Below are 23,821 nucleotides of genomic sequence, written 5' to 3' on the forward strand. Positions count from 1 at the left end.
TTGTTTGTGGCGTCGATTCAGAAGCAGTTTAGAGTTCAGATCATCTTTAACGTCAGTAGGTCGGTGTCCTGGTTTCTATATTTCTATATGAAGCCAAATACTTTTGAATATGCGTTCGACCTTCACCAGGTTTGCAATCTGCACAATTTCCCATGCTTGGACACACCTCACTGAGAGATGACTGAAGTGAGTGCAATAAAAAATATATTCAATAAAACGGGAGTCATGTGAGCTGGTGGTTAGATTGTGAGACTACAAACGCTGATGATCATTAACATGCTGGACATGGTGGGTTAGGTGTGGTGCTGGGATCATTTACCACCTTCATCCTTGCATTTATGCATTCATCATTTCATTTTCAGTTACTGTTTTATTTTGCAGCGATTTACTTTTGGTAAATAGAGCCAGTTAAGGAAAGGTTTATAGAAGAAAAATATGTATGGAAGGAGTCTCCAGTGTCAGTGCTGTGGAACAATCAGATGTAAAGCTGTTTCCTGGTCTATTTCCTGTCACCCCACAAAAACTCCAGGAAAAGATGGTGGTGTTCATTCCTGATAATGCTGCCATGTCACAGTGTGAATTTAGTGAACGGTTTTGTGCGTACACATGCTCCATTTGGCTGATTATTTTTCCACAAAAAAATGATAAAAACAGCTGACGAGAACATTCGTGTTGGCTCAGTGGATAATATGTCCTTCAGCAATGCTGACTCAGTCCCAGAGAATCTGAGACTCTATACAATCTCTCTCTTATCACCTTCTACAGTTAGCTTATGACCAGAATTTACTTTCTAATAAAAAAATTTAATTTCTAATAAAAACAGCCTAGCTGCATAATGTCTTTATATTAATTGTATTAATTGTCAACAGAAATTTAGAGAACAGACTCTACAATGAGCTAGCTAAAATGTACAATTTCTGGCTATCAAACTGTGATTAAACCTAGCAAACATCACGTCAGAGGTTTTACTCACTAGCAAGCTAGTAAAGATTGCCCTTTACTAACAAGCTTTATGAAGTTAATTGAAATTTTAAAAAAATGGAGGACTGTCTGACTATTAGAAGAGCTTTAACATTTACAATCAATAGATCAAGTAAAATACAGATTACAAAACTGCCAACGGATTGAATCACATTCCTGAAACTGACTTGTATCTCTAGAGCTGTTTCTCTTTCCAGAGCTTGGTTTGAATCCTTGTTTCATAATTCACTTGTGGTAGGAAGTTGATTTATACTTTAAAACAAAAAGTATTTCACTGAGAAACACGTAAGGAAAAAATAAATGCAACTTCAGACCAGTTCAATATTTTACTTTCATATGAAAACATTACAGAAACAACAGAGAAGCACTTCTATCTGTGTCCAATCACATCCAAGCAAATCAGATCCGTCTCTAGTGAAGCAAATATGGACTGCTGTTTTATGCCTTAAAATGAGCTACAGAGGTTATAATAAGATTAAAAAAAAATAAACACATCATAATTACAATCTAAAAAGACATATGTGGGAAATTGAGTTAGTAATCATTACACTGATTATTCAATCATTACACTGCGACTTTAAAATATTAATGCAGGTCATGCAGCGTGTCGTTTTCTGCTTCCGACTCCAACCTTTAACTCCGATGTGACTCTAAAGCTGGGTGTAACTCGAGCTGTCAGAGTTTGCTGAGGTTTTAACCAGGGACAAAGGAGAACCGACTGCTGCATCTATAGATATCAATAAAACAAATAAAAATAAAAACACAAAGAACATAAGTAGATATATACATCACAATTCATAAACATATCACTCATTTTTAGGGATATTACATATATACACACATACACATTTTTCATTTTCTAAATTATTTACTGAATTTTTAATGCCGTGTTAAGTTTTATTTTTAAATAATTTTTATTTGTTTGCTATAGAAATGAAACTGTATTGAAAATTAAAATTAAGTTTTTATTATTTGCCTTTATTTTCCTTTGAAACATTATCTTTACATTATCTTCTCTCTCTCTTTTTTTTTTTTTTTTTTACACATTTTTAAAATGTTCCTATTTTATATTGTTATATTATTTATTTCTGCCGCTGTGATTATTTATTTTTGCAGATTTATTATTATTTATTAATAATTTTATTTTATTTTTATAGGCTGCCTTTAGGATTACATCATTTAATGCAGTATCTACAAATTAAAACTTAAAGTTTAATTATCTGTGTTCAGTTTTTACTACAACAGACTGACAGCTACATTACATACACAATCCTCATTTTGTGAATACAAAGAAAAATCCTCAGCTTATGTAGTTTTAACTGCTCACTTATGTAACGATGTGAGGGGTGGGGCTTTAAGGGGGCCTTGTGAGAAGTGAAGGGGGTGGGGATTAAAAGGTGTCTTGTGAGAATTCAGGGGTGGGGCTTAAAGGGTGTCTTGTGAGAACTGAGGGGGTGGGGCTTAAAGAGTGCCTTGTGAGAACTGAGGGGGTGGGGCTTAAAGAGTGCCTTGTGAGAACTGAGGGGGTGGGGCTTAAAGAGTGCCTTGTGAGAACTGAGGGGGTGGGGCTTAAAGAGTGCCTTGTGAGAACTGAGGAGCGGGGTTTAAATTGTGCTGTGTGAGTAATAAGGTGGATTGGGCTTAAAGGGTGCTTCATGAGAACTGAAGGGGTGGGGCTTTAACAGTGCCATGTAAGGACTGTGGGGATGGGCTTAAAGGGTGCCTCATGAGAACTGAAGGGGTGGGGCTTAAATTGTGCCTTGTGAGAAATAAGGGTGTGGGGATTAAAAGGTACCTCATGAAAAGCAAAGGGGGTGGGGCTTAGAACAGCAGCTACCTCAAATTACAGCTTATAACGTTCATACATGATAGCACTATAATATTTAGGTCAGTATAATTCCTGAACCCGCTTTAGGACGCTGTTACAGTTTAGAGTTTAACGAGCAGCAAAATTGCACAGCACTAATTAATTAGCAGACATGAGAACATCTGGGGTACCAGTGTCGTTAGTTTTGCCCCCCAGGCTCCTGTGCTGGCCCTCGATGTGTGCCGTCATCTCCTTGCGCTCGGGGGTGGAGTGACCGCACTGAAGGCAGCTGTAGCGCCCCCTGGTGTGTTCCCATAGGATCCGACTGTTAAATGACTGACCTGTGAGAGACGGTTTACACGCCCACACGACTGAGACAACAGAGTCAATCAATCCTTTAAAGAACACAAAAACCTGAGGTGCCTCAAAAATATCCAGACGGTCTTTCTTCAGACATTTTACATTTATCTGGTCAGACTTTTGCATTCACAGCAAAGCTAGAGTTCAGGACACAGATCAAGTCTAAACACAGACTATATAACAGCGTTAAAATAAAATATAAAGGTTTTTCACTCTGCCCTAACCCCGGGTTCTCATCTCTCTAAACCCCACTGTTACCCCCGGGTAAAGAAACATTTCACACGTGTCATTTAGGGCTTTTTCCCCAGGGTTATGAAACTCTGGGCTCGACTTTTACAGTGTGAACTCCACATCACGGTGCTGTTAGAATGTTATGGCCAGTTGCTTAGCAACAGACATCCAATCAGAAACTGACTCAGCCTCACATCAGGTAAAAAACCAGGACGTTGCTGAACATCAGTAGATAGAGTCAGGCATCAAAACACTGAAAATCATCACGAAAAGATCATGAAAGTGCGCCGTAGCGAGGGGAAAATACACCACACTGAAAAACTAGCGGAAGTCGGTTATCAATGAATGAACGAAAGTCTGGTCGACTAAACGAAAAACTTAGAGCAATGAAAAAAGAGCAAAAAAAGAGATGATAATGCTGTGAAAGACAACAAAACCTGCTCGGGTTCAGAAGCACAGACCTGAACTTTTTTCCTCACTGATAAAAGTGAAAGCGTGAGAAGAGTTGTTATTTAAAGCGGCAAATGAGAAAAAGGTTAAGGCGGGGTTTAGGAATGTAGAGTGAGAAACGTCAAATTATGAAGAGCCAGGATTCAGTGTTAACCCCGGGGAAAGTAGGAGCAATCTGAAACCTCTTAGTACATAAACGCAGGATTCTGTTTACCAAGGTGCACTAGGACCCAGGGGAAATATTTTGTGTGTGAGAAGCTGTATAGCTTTTCCTCTCCAATTCTGACTGACTGTAATAGGCTTGATCTGTGTCTGCAGTACAAACACCAAAACAATGCATGAGCAAAAGTTCACCCCAAAAAGCGTGCATGATTTCACCTTCATCCTCAAATGCAGCCAATCAGACCGAAACGTGTTTTGTACTGGTGCAACAAAGCTCATGTTTACAGCATTTCAGTTTATAAAACAGCAAAATAAATCTTCATTTATGAAATGAGATAGAACTTTAGATTTGTACACCAACATGTCTCGGTCCATCGAGTACATCTGTGATATGAGGAACATTTCATATTCTCAATTTTTACTACTTTCACACTTGGCTTTTTTTTTGTTTGATAACTTGGGAAAAGTCAGCAACTATTTGTGAGGCTCATGTTACACACCACAGACCAGCCAACTAACCAGCCTCACTTTATCTTCAGATTAGATTTATTATTAACAGTCATGTAGATAAAACCTGGTGTAACTGCTGATGAAGAGCTTGGGGGGAAAAAAGCCAGAAGTGTGAAAGCAGCCAACGACGAATTGAAATGAAATGAGAGCAGGGATGTGAAAGCACTGTCAGCATCTCAGCACACGTCCATCAAGCCCAGAACTCAAGCTGCTGACTAGCCAGGGGATGGGAAGAGGGAACTTCAACCAGGAGGAGAGAACAGAATTGTGGGTAATCGTCACTCTGTGATGCGCTATAATCTGTTAGTAATCACACAGCCACATGATTTGCTGGGAAGCGCAGAAGCAGCATGAGATCTTCAGAAGAATTCAGTGTGCATCTGTGTGTGTGTGTGTGTGTGTGTGTACACACACGCTGCTCCGTTCCTCACCTGGACTTCCTCTCTACTCAAAGCCTGAGGAGAGTTCCATCTGTGCAAAATGGGCGCAGGCAAGTCTGCTGGGGGCGACAGTGTGACATGACAAAAGCACAGTTCACTCAACAGAAACGACACACTTTTAACCCTAACGAGTCCAGAGGTGTGAGGTGGACACGTGTAGAGGAGACCAGGCGAGAAACCGAACCACAGGAGAACAGGATCTAGGAAACTGTAGATGATGATGATGACGATGAAGAACGCTAGTGCATGTAATAGTAGCAAGGCGTTTCATCACTCTTCCACTTCTAGAGCTTGCTTCGTATTAGCGCATCAGTCTTAATATTTACGACTTCCTCTGGATTTAGTTTATGATCACAAGAACCAGATTAGAGTGTGGTGCTGTTATAGTCAACAATCAACAGCGGTGTGGTGTGATGAAGTGAAGTTGCTGTGATTATTTTCCTACAACAGCACATTCACACACTATTTTACACCTCATAAACGATTTGCCTCTGCCTTATGTATTAAAGAACGATAATCTGTTTATAATTACATTTAAGAAATCAAGCTAGCTCCTGTTCTCTCTCCCATTATAGCAGCGACAAACACTCTTTCCAGCACTCACAAGCCTCTCTGAATACAATAAAATGTTCCAGCTTTATCTCTGACTGTTACAAAGAGCTGAAACTAGAGTCTTCTTCCAAAAAGGCTACTGTTTTTGACAACTCATCAACACCTTCTGACCAATCAGAGTCCAGAATTCTACAGGGCTGTCCTATTAGATGTAATGCTCTCATTTGTCCTCATCTGATTGGCTCACGGGAACAAGGTTGTCGGGTTTATTTGCATAAAGTTGAGTTGAGCTGAGCTTTTAGTGCCCTCTTGTGTCTAATGGTGTGTATCAGCATCAGATTAATTAACGTTATTATGCTAAAAACATGTAAAATATTCTTAATGATTTTTAGGATCGTTCTATGAAACAGTGATATTGGCAGATATAAATTAAAGGCTACAATAATACATTATTGTTCCGGCCCTGAAATATGTTGTATACAATTTTAAATATAATTAATGTAGTTTTTATACATTAAACAATCAAGATTTTGATCAACGCAGAGACTCCGATGAGTGATAAAACGACTTGAAAGTCATAACACAACCTCTCACAGTCTTAACCCATTACTCCTAGCTGTAGAAATGTTACCTTGGTTCTTTCTCCAGACAGCATTAGATCCTGGTGGAGTTTGTGGAGAGAGGGACACCATGCTGACCGGACCGGCTCTGGGCGTGCCCTGTGTCTCAGGATCAGGCGCAGGAGACAGGCTGGGGGGAAACGGGTTGTAGGGAGGATCCGGCTGGTTCTGGGGTTTCACTGTCTCGAAAGCAGCACCGGATTCTACTGAAGAAGCCGAGGACGGCTGTGGAGCCTGAGGAGGCGGCGAGGGCTCAGACTCCATCTGCTGAGACTCATCTACAGACGGAAAAGAAGAAGGAGGATCGGAATCGCTGCCGGGAAAAGCCAGATCAGGCGTCGGACCTCCCTCCATTCTCGCCGCTTTGCTTTTGGCGACCTTGGCGCAGGTTTGGAGGTGCTTGAGGAGGGTGCGGTAGGAGCGAAGCTTGGCCCTGCAGCTCTCACATCTGTAAGTTAGAGTTAAAGGTTTCAGCATCAGTGAGTTGATGTATTAAATCGTAAAGATAAAAAAAAGACAAAAGACATACAGGAAGAAATAATTCGGCTTGTGGTGATGTCTCATGTGATCCATCAGCTGCTGCATGCTGGTGAAAGATCCTTCACATCCTATCGTCGAGCACAGGAAGGACTTGCCTGAAAGAGTAGAAAAAAAATAAACTGTATATTAGTCTTAATAATTATTCCTCTGATCAAAGATTTATGCTATAAGGAGAAGTTGATCTTTTTAAGCAAGACCCCAGCCACAGGATGCAGTGCTGGTCCCAAGCCCGGATAAAATGGGAGGGTTTCGTCAGGAAGGGCATCCAGCGTAAAAACCTGTGCCAAGTTGTTGTGTGGACCGTTGGTTCGCTGTGGCGACCCCTCATATATATAGGGACAACAATACTAAACTATTTCCTACATACCTGGCACTGACTGTGCAGGTGTCTTGTGATGATCCTTCAGATGATTGTTCAGAGCGTCTGGATGATTGTAGGTCCGCTTACAGTTATAAAACGAACAGGATAAATGGCAACCTGAACAAGATCAGTGACAGCATGAACACTGGGAATGAAAAATTATTGTAAACTGGATTGGAATTCAGAGGAGTTAAATGGTACATACCCTCCATGGTGAGTCAGGTGTCCTGTGATGTACAACTAGCACACAGAACTGGACCTGTAGACACACTTTATTAGTAAATATTTATCTTAGAGTAGAAATTAAAAATTTAATGCTGCAATTAAGTCATTATTAATAAAAAACCATGAAGAAATAGGAAGGAAAGAGGCCTATCATGGCTAATAAACATTTACTGTAATCATTATAAATGCATATAAGTGCTTTATTACTTAAAAAATTATTATTAATTAGTTTAGCTTTCATGTTTATTTTTAATTAACTTCATGCTAAAAGAAACATTAACCAGCTAACCAGTAAATAAACAAATGCGACTTGCTAACCATGCATACAATTCGCTATCTAGCGGGTAGTTATTATTGTTGTTATTAATATAGTTAGTAAAAATATTAATAAATTATTATATAAGCGTTTTTTGTTAATAAAACATTACCTATGTTTACAACTTGTAGTTTGTTTTTGTTTACCAGCTCGCGCTGCACGATACGGCCGTACGTGCACTGCGACGCCTAAAGGAATGGCTGCGCTGGTACGTCAGACTACGTCAGACGCAGACTGCCGACTCGACCAATAGAAAAGCACGCTTCCCCATGTGAAACCGGGAAGTGCGCTTCCGAAATGATGAATGGACTCCTGACCTAAGCTGTATATTTTTTAATTTTTTTATTAGCAGAGTCAGCTATTATGTTTAATATGTGTTTAAATGTGACTACCATACTGTGTTACTCATTTAAGTCAGGTAAAGGAACTCAGGTGAGGTCAGGGAGTAAAGTTCTGTCCCGCCCCTTCCTCTCATCTAACTCTCACCCTGATTACACTAAATGAACAATTAATATGGCCTGAGTGTCAAATAGTAAATACACCAGTCGGAGAGGCTCATCAGAAGGTGTTATATGCTAATTCAGTTCCTGGGAATAAGTAAAACTGTGGCTAGAGAGAGAGAGAGAGAGAGAGAGAGAGAGGGAGGGAGGGATGGAGAGAGAAAGAGAGAGAGGGAGGGATGGAGAGAGAAAGAGAGAGGGGGGATGGAGACAGAAAGAGAGAGAGGGAGGGATGGAGAGAGAAAGAGACAGAAAGAGAGAGAAAGAGGGAGGGTTGGAGAGAGAAAGAGGGAGGGTTGGAGAGAGAAAGAGAGAGGGGGGATGGAGACAGAAAGAGAGAGAGAGGGAGGGATGGAGAGAGAAAGAGGGGGGTGGAGAGAGAAAGAGACAGAAAGAGAGAGAAAGAGGGAGGGTTGGAGAGAGAAAGAGAGGGTTGGAGAGAGAAAGAGAGAGAAAGAGAGAGGGTTGGAGAGAGAAAGAGGGAGGGTTGGAGAGAGAAAGAGAGAGGGGGGATGGAGACAGAAAGAGAGAGAGAGGGAGGGATGGAGAGAGAAAGAGGGGGGGTGGAGAGAGAAAGAGACAGAAAGAGAGAGAAAGAGGGAGGGTTGGAGAGAGAAAGAGAGGGTTGGAGAGAGAAAGAGAGAGAAAGAAGGAGGGTTGGAGAGAGAAAGAGAGAGGGTTGGAGAGAGAAAGAGGGAGGGTTGGAGAGAGAAAGAGAGAGGGTTGGAGAGAGAAAGAGGGAGGGTTGGAGAGAGAAAGAGAGAGGGTTGGAGAGAGAAAGAGGGAGGGTTGGAGAGAGAAAGAGAGAGGGTTGGAGAGAGAAAAAGAGTGAGACAGACAGAGAGAGAGACAGAAATGGTTCCCTTGACAATAAGCCATTATTTATATTTGCCAAAAATACTAAGCTTCCGTCAACTCTTTCAATCCACTGTGATCTTTTTGTGGATAAAAAATAAATGAACGAATGGAAGGTTGGTGCTGTAATAGTTAACAAGAGCAAGTTATTAATAATATAAACACAATGAAGCCAGAGTAGATGCTTTTTTTCTGTTCGGCGTGATGAGGTTAATGTCTGTGAAAACCTCTGTAGTCCAGTTTAACTGATTCTTAGCAGCCAACGTGTTCGAGACACATAAAAGCTTAAAAAATTATGAGTGGGAGTATTACTGATGTATTTTATGTTTTAGAATAAAGTTTGAAAATATTTTGAGCTTGTGTTGACAACAGAGTTTTATTCCGGCATTTAACCAGAAACACTTAATAAAAAAGACTTTAGGATGATGGAACTGTATTGCAAAAATACACTGATCAGGCATAACATTATGACCACCTGCCTAATATTGTGTTGGACCCCTTTTGCTGCCAAAACAGCCCTGACCCATCGAGGCATGGACTCCACTAGATCCCTGAAGGTGTGCTGTGGGATCTGGCACCAAGATGTTAGCAGCAGATCCTGTAAATCATGTAAGTTGTGAGGTGGGGCCTCCAAAGATCGGACTTGCACATCCCACAGATGGATTGGATTAAGATCCGGGGAATTTGAAGACCAAGTCAACACCTCAAACTAGTTGTTGTGGTCATCAAACCATTCCTGAACCAGTTCTGCTTTGTGTCATGGTGTATTATCCTGCTGAAAGAGGCCACAGCCATCAGGGAATACCATTTCCATGAAAGGGTGTACATGATCTGCAACAATGCTTAGGTAGGTGGTACGTGTCAAAGTAACATCCACATGGATGCAGGACCCAAGGTTTCCAAGCAGAACATTGACCAAAACATGACACTGCCTCCACCGGCTCGCCTTCTTCCCATAGTGCATCCTGGTGCCACGTGTTCCCCAGGTAAGAGATTCACACGCACCCGGCCATCCATGTGATGTAAAAGAAAACGTGATTCATCAGACCAGGCCACCGTCTTCCATTGCTCCGTGGTCCAGTTCTGATGCTCATGTGACCATTGTTTGCGCTTTTGGCAGTGCACAGGGGTCAGCATGGACACCCTGACTGGTCTGCAGCTTTACTGCACCTATCTATCAGAAATAGCATTAACATCATCTTCAGCGATTTGAGCAACAGTAGCTCGTCTGTTGGATCGGATCACACAGGCCAGCCTTCGCTCCCCACGTGCCTCGTCCGCCAATGACCCTGTCGCCGGTTCCCCACTGATCCTTCTGTGGACCACTTTTGATAGATACTGACCACTGCAGACCGGGAACACTAACACGTGCCATGATGAGGAGGAGATCAGTCTTATTCACCTCACCTGGCACTGCTCAGAAAAAAACTCAAAACTCATTTTGGTGTTTTAGGACTCATTCCTGCTAAAAAAAAAAAAAAAAGGACATTTTATAAGGTGTGTGTCTGTGATAAATATGCTACATAAATCACTGAGTAACATGTAGTCCAATCTGCCGTCACTTTTTTGAGTGGCAATATTATACTTCTTATTAATAGTAGTATTAATACCCTTTTATACTGTACATTACAGTAGAGAGTGCCATGTATATGAACTATCAGGAAATATGGAGTGGAAGAATAACACTTACATGTCACAGTGTTTAACATGTTGCTTTTAATGTTCATTATAACTTCCACAAACTAAACTTTATGCACCAAACTGGCTAACGTATTTCTAATTTTATGAACAAATCTGTTTAGTTCCAGCAGACCTGGGTCACACAGTAGAATACTATAACAGCCTGTGCGGTGAACATATCGGATTAAACGGCGAAGATAGCTAACAAGTTCTTGCCAGACTAGAACGAAGGAAAGCATGAACACAGTTTTATGTAGTCATAACAGTAGACAAAGTGGATGTACACAGAGTTGGCCTGCACGTTAGATAGCTACACACTCGGAAGCTGCGATTCCTCCTCCGAGTCTTTCCACGTGGTGTCTCTTTCTGTCCTGTCGTTAATCAAGTCTGATGAGACGTTATAGACGCATTCTGTCTGCTGCCACAATTCAAACTGCTCTACTTTTAAATCCTCATCTCTAATCTCTGCATCATCTGCCACTTTTAGTCCGTCCTTCTGTTTCTTACCGCTGGCGAGTGGACTGCAGCTTACGTAATGGAATCGATATTTCTGCTCCCGGAGTCTTCTCCGAACGGTGGATTGTGATATGTTGACCCCTGCCATCAGGAGGTTGTTGGTGATGCTACTGACTGTTGTTTGGGGGTTTTTCTTCACAGCTCTGACAATGTTTCGGTCATCAACCACTGACGTTTTCCTCGGCCGACCCGTTCGGTGTTTGGTCGTTAGAAGGCCAGTGGTTTCATATTTTTTCAGGACGTTCCAGACTGTTGTATTGGCAATACTCAACTCCTGTGAAATGGCTCTGATGGTTTTTCCTTCTTTTTTCAGCTTCAGAATGTCTTCCTTTTCTTCCATAGTCAGCTCTCTGGTCTTCATGTTGGTTTATCCTTTTTGACAACAGACGCAGTCGTCACAGGCGAAACCCAAGACTGAAACAAAGAAGATGTTCAGAACGCTTAACCTTTTAATCAATGAATCAATCAATCTAGCGAGACAGATTATGCTGGCATGCATCCCGATATTTTTGAAAGCTGGACGGACCAAAGCGCCGCCGCATCGCCGTCTTTAGATGAAGCAAAGGGTTGGATCCTGCTGCACCACCATCATCATCATCAGATGCATTTATTTCCCATTTTTAACACTCAGTATACACTCAATATTTCCTACATACCAGGCAGGGGTCTTATGATGATCCTTCAGGTGGTTCTTCAGAGAGTCTGGATGATTGTAGGTCCAATTACAGTTATAAGACAATCAGGATAAACAGCAGCCTAGACAAGATCATCAGCTGTGTATTAATAATCGTGGTAAATTTCTATAGGTTTAGGTGATGAATTTAATCTTGATGTAGGATTGTTTCTCAGACATTTTTAACCATTTAATAGTACAAAAATGATGGACACCTATAGCTCACAGACAGTCTTTAGAAATGCATACAAGAGTTTTATAACTTTAAAATAACGCGCATTATTCAGTATTTTATCTGCTGAAAGAAATATTAGTTGGCTAAATGCTAAACTCCCAAAGTAAAGCAAACAAAGCAAACCAGATGGCATGCATCATATTAAAAATTTTTATGAGATATAACTGCTCTTACTAATCCCACTTTCCTGCCTTGTTACTGCATCACAAGCCGTGACCGACGGTAAGTCCAGATACGTGCACCACGCCGAAAACAAAAATGGCCACGCGCTTACGTCACACGCAGCGAACAGATCCGACCAATAGAGGGGGAAAACGCGCTCGGGTCGACGTCATGAAAGGCGGAAGTAAACTTATAAAAGTGACCGGATTGGCCAGTGTGTACCGTATGTACTGTGTATATAAAGTCATTTAGGTAGATTTGTTTTTGGGTTTTTTTCACGCGTCGTCTTTTGTGGTGAAAATGCTTTTCGATGCTTTAGATTTTCAAATGATCTTTACATTAAATGCCTCTTTACATTAATCTGCACTCTGTGTCTTCTAATTTTAATATCCTGTATTGTACATGGATAAATCATTACTGTATCAGCACAATAAAGTTTATCTGTCTCTTTTCAACCCAGTGGCATCCTTTATCTATCTATCTATCTATCTATCTATCTATCTATCTATCTATCTATCTGTCTGTCTGTCTGTCTGTCTGCCTTCCTGTACGTCTGTCCATCCACCCACCCACCCAACTGTCTGTCCGTCCACCCGCCCATCCGTCTGTCCATCCACCCGCCCATCCGTCTGTCCATCCACCCGCCCATCCGTCTGTCCATCCATCTGTCCCATCCATCCATCCATCCAACTGTCCGTCTATCCAGCCAACCATCCATCCATCCAACCACCTGACCCCCAACCCATCTATCTATCTATCTATCTATCTATCTATCTATCTATCTATCTATCTATCTATCTATCTATCTATCTATCTATCTATCTATCTATCTATCTATCTATCTATCTATCTATCTATCTATCCATCCATCCATCCATCCATCCATCATCTTTCCAAGAGTACACCAAGTGGATTATGATAAACTTTTCCTACCTCTGTCATTTAACTACAGATCACTATAATTAATTCCTGGACCCTTCTTCAGAATTGTTTGGGCAGCTGTCTGTCCTTCAATATTATTATTATTATTATTATTATTATTATTATTATTATTTCAGTAATTTTTACTATATATAAAAAAAAATTAATAAAAAATTCATATTTTCTTGTACAGTATTATTTGATATAGTTTATTATACACTATATTGCCAAAAGTATTCGCTCATCTGCCTTGACTCGCATATGAACTTAAGTGACATCCCATTCCTAATCCATAGGGTTCAATATGACGTCGGTCCACCCTTTGCAGCTATAACAGCTTCAACTCTTCTGGGAAGGCTGTCCACAAGGTTTAGGAGTGTGTTTATGGGAATTTTTGACCATTCTTCCAGAAGCGCATTCGTGAGGTCACACACTGATGTTGGACAAGAAGGTCTGGCTCTCAGTCTCCGCTCTAATTCATCCCAAAGGTGTTCTATCGGGTTGAGGTCAGGACTCTGTGCAGGCCAGTCAAGTTCATCCACACCAGACTCTGTCATCCATGTCTTTATGGACCTTGCTTTGTGCACTGGTGCACAGTCATGTTGGAAGAGGAAGGGGCCAGCTCCAAACTGTTCCCACAAAGTTGGGAGCATGGAATTGTCCAAAATGTCTTGGTATGCTGAAGCATTCAGAGTTCCTTTCACTGGAACTAAGGGGCCAAGCCCAGCTCCTGAAAAACAACTCCACACCATAATCCCCCCTCCACCAAACTTTACACTTGGCACAATGCAGTCAGACAAGTACCGTTCTCCTGGCAACCGCCAAACCCAGACTCGTCCATCAGATTGCCAGATGGAGAAGCGCGATTCGTCACTCCAGAGAACGCGTCTCCACTGCTCTAGAGTCCAGTGGCGGCGTGCTTTACACCACTGCATCCGACGCTTTGCATTGCACTTGGTGATGTATGGCTTGGATGCAGCTGCTCGGCCATGGAAACCCATTCCATGAAGCTCTCTGCGCACTGTTCTGGAGCTAATCTGAAGGCCACATGAATTTTGGAGGTCTGTAGCGATTGACTCTGCAGAAAGTTGGCGACCTCTTCGCACTATGCGCCTCAGCATCCGCTGACCCCGCTCCGTCAGTTTACGTGGCCGAGTTGCTGTCGTTCCCAAACACTTCCACGTTCTTATAATACAGCTGACAGTTGACTGTGGATTATTTAGGAGCGAGGAAATTTCACGACTGGATTTGTTGCACAGGTGGCATCCTATCACAGTTCCACGCTGGAATTCACTGAGCTCCTGAGAGCGACCCATTCTTTCACAAATGTTTGTAAAAACAGTCTGCATGCCTAGGTGCTTGATTTTATACACCTGTGGCCATGGAAGTGATTGGAACACCTGATTCTGATTATTTGGATGGGTGAGCGAATACTTTTGGCAATATAGTGTATATAACAAATCCCATGTAGTTGTAATTCATATGCTCTTATATATGGTATATTACGGTAACAGACTTGCTCTATTTGCTTACGGTCAGGAAATATGGAGCGATATCTGTAGTGAACCATAAGTTACTTGAAACCCAAGACTTTAACACGTAACTAGGACGTTTCTTTATACTGCTGTCTGGTTCACTGTAACCTCCAGAAACTGTAAGTTTTATACTTTACCCGGTCTTCTACTCATTTATTATTTGTTTATTATTGGTTTTAGAGCCGAATGTTATGCAAGTGCAGCTGGTGTTTAAAACCAGTTAGTGCAGATGACTAGTTAGTTAGTTAAGGTTAGTATTATTTGAACATGAACTGTAAAGAGAATTTGTTTATTCTAGGTATAATTTTAAATGCCTTGCTTCCGGTATGTCGTCCAAGTCTGTGACGTCATCAAGCAGAAATTAAAGGGGCTGAAGTTATGGAAAGCCATTCCTCTTAGAGCTGTTGAACATTTAAAAGTCTCACTTTGGATCTTTGCCTTGTTTTATTCTTATTTTATTTTTCACTGTCCCACTGCATCTTACATTGATTATATTTCCTGGAGTATGGACTTAACCCCAGAACTTCCCCCAGGAATTTTGGATTTTGTGTCAGAATTTATTTAATACACATTTTCCATGATCAGGATCCTCTGTGCTGTTTTTGAGCATGAATCTGCTTCCTTTTTTCTTTTCTTCCTCTTCTTTTTGGTCCATGTTCAGTATTTTTGAGCGGAGTTTGTTTGGCTTTAGTTGTTATAGATCTTTTATTTGGCTTCTACAGTTCTTCCAAACATTTATATTTTTTCCCTAAGTGTGTCTTTTTCTGTCTGTAAAGCCCCACTCTTTTTTTTTTTTTTTTAAAGAATTAAAATATTTTCTCGATAGCTTTCATGCCTTCAGCAACACTAAAGCTCTAAAGCTCAACACTAAAATCCATCACACTGAGTAATATATAGTGTTCTTATAATGTATTTTTGAATAATTGTGGACTGTTTAAGGATAAAAGCCATAGAAACAGACCCAGCCTAACTTAAATGATTTTTTTTATCATTTAATATATCTTGCACTCATCTCATAAATCTTATACATGAGTGTAGATGCAGATGAATTGGCTCCTATAAAATCCCAAATACAGTAGTTCTACTCCCTTAGACATAGTACCTGAGCTCATCCGACCACATTTGACTAACAAAGCCTTCTGCAGTGTTAACAAATCCCAGGTCAGCTGTATGAACTGGATTTAGAATAAGTACAAGTCTGCCCCCCCCCAAATCCTGTTTAGAGATTTCTGCTTTTTATACCCAAATCTCCCAAACTCCTCTTCAGTCTCAGCTGAATGATGTAGAGATGCTACGTTCATCACTGCTGCTCTTCATTTGACACTCAGGTTATTAAAACCACAGGTTTTACACTCACAAGGGATTTCCTAGCGGTTGTTGGTGACCCTTAAAAGTACAGACATAAATTAACGACACTATATACAGTATATATATATCTATATATATATAATATATCACAGGCTGGAGCCTAAAAACAGAGGTCTGTCTCATCCACATGTGTTTTATAGCTTAAACTTGATGGGAAATAAAGTTTATAAAAAGAGCTGATGTATTTACAGGTAAAACTCTGACGTTCTCAGTCAGATTATCACTGTATATCCTGCACCAGTGTGGGAAGTTATAAAACATCTTTATAATGTGAATGTGTGTGTGTAGCAGTTTTGTCAGGAAGCATGAGCTCTCCCTGGATGTTGATTAAACTCAAGTCTTGAGATCATTTAGAGTCAGGGCTTTAGTCTGTGGTGTTCAATTCAATTCAATTCAATTTAAGAAGCTTTATTGTCATTTCAACCACTTATATCTGACGCAGTACATAGTGAAATGAAACAACGTTTCTCCAGGACCTGGTGCTACAGAAACATACAACATAGAGTTCAACACAAAAAAAAACAAAAACAAAAAAAAAAACACCACCACAGAGCTAGGACAGGAGTGTGTCTTAGCCACGTAAAGTGCACAGTGTGCAGCTAGGTGCAAACAGAGCATAGACAAGACAGTGCAAAAAAGACAATAAATACAAGAAAGACAACACAAAAGAACACAGGACACTTAGCGCTGAGAGGAAATAAAAGAACGTGTACTGGAATGTAAGTGAAATAAAATAGATAAAGTGAAATGATGTAAAAAAGTATTGTGCAAAAATATTGTGCTAAAATACACAGCAGCGGTTGAGGTAGTGCAAATAGAATAAACATAAATATAACTATAGCAGCAGATGACAGGTAGAGGTAGTGCAGTAAGTAATGAACAATATAAATTATGTGTGTGTGTGTGTGTGTGTGTGTGTGTGTGTGTGTGAGAGAGACAGAGAGTTGATATACAGTTCAGTCCTGAGTGAGTGTGTGTATGAGAGAGAGTGTAGAACAGTTCGGTCCCGGGTGTTAAGGAGCCTGATGGCTTGAGGAAAGAAACTGTTACACAGTCTGGTTGTGAGGGCCCAAATGCTCCGGTACCTCTTTCCAGATGGCAGGAGGGTGAAGAGTGTGTGTGAGGGGTGTGTGGGGTGTGTAAGTGTGTGTGTGAGGGGTGTGTGGGGTGTGTGGGGTGTGTAAGAGTGTGTGTGAGGGGTGTGTGGGGTCATCCACAATGCTGTTAGCTTTGCAGATGTAGCGTGTAGTGTAAATGTCTGTGATAGAGGGGAGAGAGACTCCGATGATCTTCTCAGCTGTCCTCACTATCCGCTGAAGGGTCTTGTGATCTGAGACGTTGCAGTTCCCAAACCAGGCAGTGATGCAGCTGCTCAGGACGCTCTCGATGGTCCCTCTGTAGAACACAGTCAGGATGGGGGGAGGGAGATGGGCTTTCCTCAGCCTCCTCAGGAAGTAGAGGCGCTGCTGAGCTTTCTTGGTGATGGAGCTGGTGTTGAGTGACCAGGTGAAGTTCTCCACCAGATGGACACCAAGGAATTTGGTGCTCTTGATGATCTCCACCGAGGATCCGTCGATGAACAGAGGAGAATGGTCACTCTGTGCTCTCATTAAGTCAACAACCATCTCTTTGGTCTTGTCGACATTCAGGGAGAGGTTGTTGGCTCTACACCAGGCTGTTAGATGTTGCACCTCCTCTCTGTATGCTGACTCGTCATTCTTGCTGATGAGACCCACCACGGTCGTGTCATCGGCGAACTTGACGATGTGGTTGGAGATGTGCATTGCTGCACAGTCGTGAGTCAGCAGAATGAACAGCAGTGGACTGAGCACACAGCCCTGAGGAGCTCCAGTGCTCAGTGTGGTGGTGCTGGAGATACTGTTCCCGATCCGGACTGATCCGGTCTCCCAGTCAGGAAATCCAGGATCCAGTTGCAGAGAGAGATGTTCAGGCCCAGGAGACTCAGCTTCTCAATCAGCTGCTGAGGGATGATTGTGTTGAATGGTGAACTGAAATCTATGAACAGCATGGGAACGTAGGAGTCCTTACAGTCCAGGTGTCCAGGTTATAAGTCAAATCAAGAGTTTCAAGAATATTTAATAGCAGATTTTGTTGCTTTACACATCCTAAGCAATCCCATTTACCATCATTATCATGAACACGACTGATGGGGCATTTGTCCTAAATAAATCTCACTTAAGTGAAATGATTGCACTCGTTTTTAAAAATGCAAACAGTTTCTCTATTATTTGGGGTTAAAGTATAGACCAAAGGCAATCTGGACAATATAGCGTCCAGAAGAAATCAATAACGACATTACAGACAGATTGTATGCACTTAACCTTCCCTTTGTTTATCATATCTTATGTTTGTAGAAGTTGATTAGATCTTTCTTTCTTTCTTTCTTTCTTTCTTTCTTTCTTTCTTTCTTTCTTTCTTTCTTTCTTTCTTTCTTGTTTGTAGAAGTTGATTAGATTTCTCAGATGAAGATTCTGGACAAAGTGATCTTTATTCCAGTCAGATTAGAAAAAAAACCAAACATTCGCTGGAAAATAGAAAATTGGCCAAATACTGTACACAGGTTAAAAAAATAAAGAAACACTTTCCCATGCTCAGGTTGTGCAGATTGACTGTTTGCTGCGACTGGAAGGACCGGAGTTGTGTAATGCTAAAGTAAAACCAACGCCCAGGGATTAGTCTCTGTTTATAAATGTTTGCTATGATGATGAATTCATTTGTTACGCTTTTGTTGTGATGATGGATAAACCCTCAGGACTGACAGAAAACCATTGATGAAGTCTTGAGCAAGATGTTTAACCCTTAATTGGGCTACTGAATGAATTTTGCCTTCAGATAAAAACATTTTAGTCCCTGATGCTGTATAAAGCAAGAACAATTTACTGAATGAATTGCCTACATCTTTACATTCAGTCATTTTAACTGTTCCCAGAGGCTGAAAAATGGAGTGTCCTCCTGCTTCTGTTGTGTCCATGTTGGTCATTGAGTGTCTTTGTTATGTTCCACTCCACAGTGGAGCTTAATATAAAGCTTATATGAAAGTGGACACTCAAGACTTTAAGAATTTGTAGTGTTTCAGAAGTTCTGTTTTTCCCTAGACTACTAGGGGTTAATATATAGTTATAGAAAAGCTTAGATTTTTGTTCATCCTGATTGAAAATGTTCCATAAGTCCATTTTGCCAGTGTATTGGTAGGAAAGGGTTAAGACAAGCTGATCTGAAAGTTGATCTAAATTGACTAAATTGTGTCTTTTTCTGTTATTTCTTTAAAAAATGTTTTCTTACTACCTCTTTTTTAACATTTTACCCTTCTGTGTGAACACTGTATTGTAAAATTGTATATATTTATATTTTTAAAAAAGCACTAAACATCTGATAAATAATATGTAGTTGCAGAATAAAGCTCAAAGAATAATAAAAATAAGAAGATGAACATGGTAAAGTAAAACTGCAACATCATAGAATGATGATTGTCACTATGTGCCTCAAGGAGTGCAAAAGTTTGTGCACCCTTAGGAGTAAACAAAGAAGGTAAATAACTTTGTCGGAAGTTGTTTCTGAAATATTTTATTATATATTACTATTTGTTTCTTTTTTTTTCATTTTCATTGTTTTTCTTTATTCTGTGACTTCTGCTGCCTTCTTCACCAGGTCACTGTTTTTTATCCTGGTTAAATAAAGGTTACTAACTACTAACTAACCTTAAAGACCCTTATTTTAATTTAGATTTCATTTTTCAAATGGGTTTGTTTTGTATGTGGGGGTAAATTTAAAACATTAAGGTACATTTTCCCTTTATTGTTTAAACCAGAAACCTTTGTGGGGGCACAAACTTTTGCATTTAAGCATATTGCTCTGTCAGGTGAGCAAAGTCCGAAGGTCTTAGTCTCTCCCTCACTGTGCCGTTGATGCAATTTTGTGTGGAATGACAGCACACACCCTCCCAGATCAAACACACCTACTCCATGATCTTTGCTCTTTCTCTTTATTCTCCAGGAACTGGTAGGAGAAACGAGCTCCTTCAGAAATGAAGGAAGTCGCGCCGCTTCAGTCAGACATCAGCTCTGACATGGAGCCTCTGCGTTACTCCTGCAGCACTGGTCAGAGTCTGGAGAACCGGTTCCTGACCCAGGCCTCATCGTTCGTCCTCCAGCCTCCTTTATGTGCGAACCTGACCTCGTCATGTCCGGCGCTTTGCCCTTCCAGCCTGTCCTCCACAACCTCGTCCTCTTCTCTGTTGTCCACGTCATCCAGGCTGCTGTCCTCGTCTCTGGTCAGCACTGAGAACACTCAGTTGAAGTTCAGCCCTCTTCCTGTGTCTTCTCTCTGCTCTTCTCAGCCTCTGAGCGCACTGATTCGAAGCACAGCGCCACCCACTGCTCAAGAGGATCATCAAAGTCTGAGTGGGAAACATGGAGATGTGAAAATAGAAGATGATGTATCATGTTCCACTGATGAACTCTCATCATACAGTGAGGACATGAACGAGGTGCGTTTTTTTCCCAAGTAGCTTTAAAAAAAATCTTTCTTGATGGGAATGGTCTGGGAGAAAAAAACATCCTGAAATTTTAGATAATATTTAAACCATCCAGAGAAACATGAGACAACTATAAGTCTGTCTTGAGCACTGACTTGTTGCTCCCAGAATAAATAAATCACTCTGAAGTAACTAGAAATCACACTGTAACATCAACTGAAAGCTCATTCTAGTTTTAAGAAATCTCTGCAGAGTAAAAATAAAATAGTTCATATGTCTCTCAGTAGTATAAAAACATTGCTTCAGGGTATCATTAAATCCTGGAGTAATAACCTGCTCTGTAGTTCTGTTAAGTTGCTCCATTAGCTATTAAGTCACTCTAGAGCAGTGATGGCAGTCAGTACCAAAACACTGCTCCAGTGTACCTCTGAGTCTCTCTGGAGTTATGGTAAGTCGCTCAGACATAGCTTTAAGTCTCAGAGTATCATTTAGTTGCTCTGAAAAATGGTCATTCAATACCTTGCTCCAGAGAATGATCAAGTCTCTCTAGAGTAATGATGAGTAGCTCAATCATACCAATAAGTCACTCCAGAATACCTTTAAGTCATTCTAGAGCAATGACGTCAGTCAGTAGTAACAATACATCGCTCCAGTGTACAACTAAGTATCTCTGGAGTTATGATAAGTCACTCAGTAGAACCAGTAAGTCTCTCAGATGCAGCAGTACATGATACTTAATGATACAGTCTCTCCACAGTACCATTAAGTTGCTCTGGAGTAATAATGCTTCAGTACATCCCTCCAGTGTACCTCTGAGTCTCTCTGGAGTTATGATAAGTCGCTCAGACGTAGCATTAAATCTCAGAGATTCATTAAGTTGGTCTGGAGTAATGATCATTCAATACATTGCTCCAGAGGATGATCAGGTCTCTCTGGAGTAATGATAAGTAGCCCAGTCATACCAATAAGGAACTCATAAGTACCAATAAGTCTCTCCATAGTACCTTTGTCATTCTAGAACAATGATGTCAGTCAGTAATGATGTCTGTCACCAATACATCGCTCCAGTGTACCACTAAGTACCTCTGGAGTTATGATAAGTCACTCATTAGTACCAATAAGTCACTCAGATGCAGCAATACATCTCTCCATAGTATCATGTTGCTTCGGAATAATAATACTTCAGTACGTCTTTCCAGATTACTATTAAGTTGCTCTGGTAAGTAATCAGTAGTACACGTAAGTATCATGCCAGGCAGTAGAACAATACATCGCTCCACTGTACCTCTGAGTCTTTCTGGAATGAAAAGTGGTTCAGTCAAATCAATGAGGAACTCAGAAGTACCAATAAGTCTCTCTAGAGTACCTTCAAGTCACTCTAGAGCAATAATGGGAGTCAGTAGTACTAATGCTTTGCTTCAAAGTTCCACTAAGTTCCTCTGGAGCCACTCAGTTAGTACCAATAGTTTTTACTCAGTTGCAGCAGTAATCATTAAGTCATTCTGGAGTAGTGATTATTTGCTCAGTTGCACCATTAAGACTAGTTACTTACTGCGAAGCATTGATACTCCAGAACTCCTAAGTTTTCCTGGAGCATTGGTAAGGCACTCCAGAGTATGTATTCGTAATGCCGTATGGAGTTTGTTGTAAAAGTAACGCCAGCGTATCTCGAGCTGCTGTCCTATGAATCGTGTCCACTTAGTGAACAGAAAACCTTAATAATTAAGAGGTTCAATGGTAAAGTCTTTCAGATATTAAACATAAATGAAAAAAGAAGGTAAAATATGGAGTATCTATCACAGGTTTAAAGACTAATTAAAAACTTAGATATAATACAAATATACAGTTATTTGTCCTTTAATGATGATAAATTGACCAGCGTGAGTGATGATAACGTGGTCTCTGTTGAATATCACATGTAGTTTTAAATATAACTTGTTTTAATGTTTATTTAAAGCTCTCGGATCATGAGGAACAGAAGGAGATAGACGACGAGCCCCCAGCTGAGATGCCTGTCCTGGATCTGAGGCTGACTGAGGAAGAGGAGAAGAAGACGCTGGACGTGGATGAAGGGTTTGGGGAGTTCGACTCAAGCTCTAGCGAAGATGCTGAATTACTGAAAGAAAAGAAGGTGTTTTTTTTTTTTTTTTTAAACATTTTGGTTCTTTCAGACGTGTAGAATGTGACTAGAAGACATTTAAACTGTTTCTTTTACTCTCTGTGTGTGTGTGTGTGTGTGTGCATTTCCTACAATTAGTATAAGCTGCTGAATCTGGTATGCTGCTCCCTGGTAAATAAGGCCATTTCTCCAGGCCAGGTGAACTGGGATTGCTTCCCGAGTGTGTGGAGCACAATAAAATCCCTGGCCACCTACATCACCCTCCGTGACCCTGAGTTCCTGCTGAAGGTACGATTGAAGTGTCTTCCCTTCAGTGTAAGATGGTGTGAGTGGAGGTGCCCACACTTTTTCCTGCTTGTGAGCTAAATGACCAAGTCGAAATGATCAGCCTATATTACAAATACTAAACGTATATTTATTTATATATATTGAGGAGTACTTTATATATATAGAGTATATGTTAGTGTACCTTGTATAACTACATGAATCCATATGGCACAATACAACTCTGGACATTGTAGGTCCTTACCTTACTCGGATGACTTGAATGGAATCAGCCAGGGTTGCATAGTCCGGACAGTAGCTACTTCTGAATGATCATCAGTCCATGGTAGATTGTATTTGGACTCTTTATGTGGGAAAAGGCCGACTCGCATAAATAAGTAGAGCCGAATAATGCAGTCAAGAAGGTAGAACAATTCCTCATGTTTGGGTACTTTTGGAATCCGAAATTACCTGCTACTCACATCAGTGTGTAGCAACAGGCGCAGTCAGCCTTCTCCAGATGCTCACGGAACAGCCGTCTTTGTGTTCATGTTTAGCATTTTTGCGTGTAATGCTTGCTGGTGTATTATGCAGTGGTCATTCTTAGAAAGAATCATCCTCCCTGGACACTGAAATCCTGTCTTGTATTTTTACTTCACCAGGTGGCTGTTTACACCAGACAGGAACTGAACATCCGCATCACAGCCAACTTCCTGCTTGCCCTCGCCGCTCACCTGCCCGAGTCTAAACCGCACCTGAGGAGGTATTTCTGCTCTGCTGTACAGCTGCCATCTGATTGGCTGGAAGTGACAAGGTTTTACAGCACGGTATGAAACGTTGTGTGTAATGTTATTATATTATACAGTAGACCTTGTGTAGTGGCAGTACACTGTGTGATAGTTTATTCTGTTCTATTTAGTCCTGTTTATTTTCTTGTGCTTTT

At 40.9% G+C, this 23,821-nt stretch overlaps 2 protein-coding genes across 6 annotated transcripts in view; one reads left to right on the forward strand and one right to left on the reverse strand.

The window, feature by feature from the left end:
- Positions 1 to 1,293: 1,293 nt before the first annotated feature.
- On the reverse strand, positions 1,294 to 7,802 carry znf414 (zinc finger protein 414). Of its 5 annotated transcripts, none has more exons than XR_009206995.1 (8): positions 7,668 to 7,801; positions 7,220 to 7,273; positions 7,021 to 7,131; positions 6,643 to 6,748; positions 6,125 to 6,561; positions 4,933 to 4,997; positions 2,980 to 3,129; positions 1,294 to 1,708 (listed from the first exon to the last, which is right to left on the reverse strand). XR_009206995.1 is itself a non-coding variant. In XM_058413742.1 (7 exons), the coding sequence occupies exons 2-7, from the start codon at positions 7,224 to 7,226 to the stop codon at positions 1,632 to 1,634; spliced, it is 888 nt and encodes a 295-aa protein (XP_058269725.1). In that variant the 5' UTR covers positions 7,227 to 7,273; positions 7,668 to 7,801; the 3' UTR covers positions 1,294 to 1,631. The 5 variants fall into 5 exon arrangements, 3 of the variants coding, with proteins under 3 accessions (XP_058269725.1, XP_058269726.1, XP_058269727.1); XR_009206994.1 differs by having other exon boundaries at positions 4,933 to 5,000; positions 7,668 to 7,800; XM_058413742.1 differs by lacking the exon at positions 4,933 to 4,997.
- A 6,809-nt stretch (positions 7,803 to 14,611) lies between these two features.
- The window catches only part of tep1 (telomerase-associated protein 1), a 44,040-nt gene continuing 34,830 nt past the window's right edge, over positions 14,612 to 23,821 (forward strand). Inside the window, exons 1-5 of the mRNA XM_058414114.1 lie at positions 14,612 to 14,751; positions 20,015 to 20,507; positions 22,453 to 22,626; positions 22,753 to 22,902; positions 23,541 to 23,705. Coding sequence (XP_058270097.1) covers positions 20,046 to 20,507; positions 22,453 to 22,626; positions 22,753 to 22,902; positions 23,541 to 23,705 — 951 coding nt within the window. The 5' untranslated portion in view covers positions 14,612 to 14,751; positions 20,015 to 20,045. The remainder of the gene's footprint in view (positions 14,752 to 20,014; positions 20,508 to 22,452; positions 22,627 to 22,752; positions 22,903 to 23,540; positions 23,706 to 23,821) is intronic.

This window comes from Hemibagrus wyckioides, linkage group LG17, assembly GCF_019097595.1.
Source record: "Hemibagrus wyckioides isolate EC202008001 linkage group LG17, SWU_Hwy_1.0, whole genome shotgun sequence".
Classification (NCBI taxonomy): Eukaryota; Metazoa; Chordata; class Actinopteri; order Siluriformes; family Bagridae; genus Hemibagrus; species Hemibagrus wyckioides.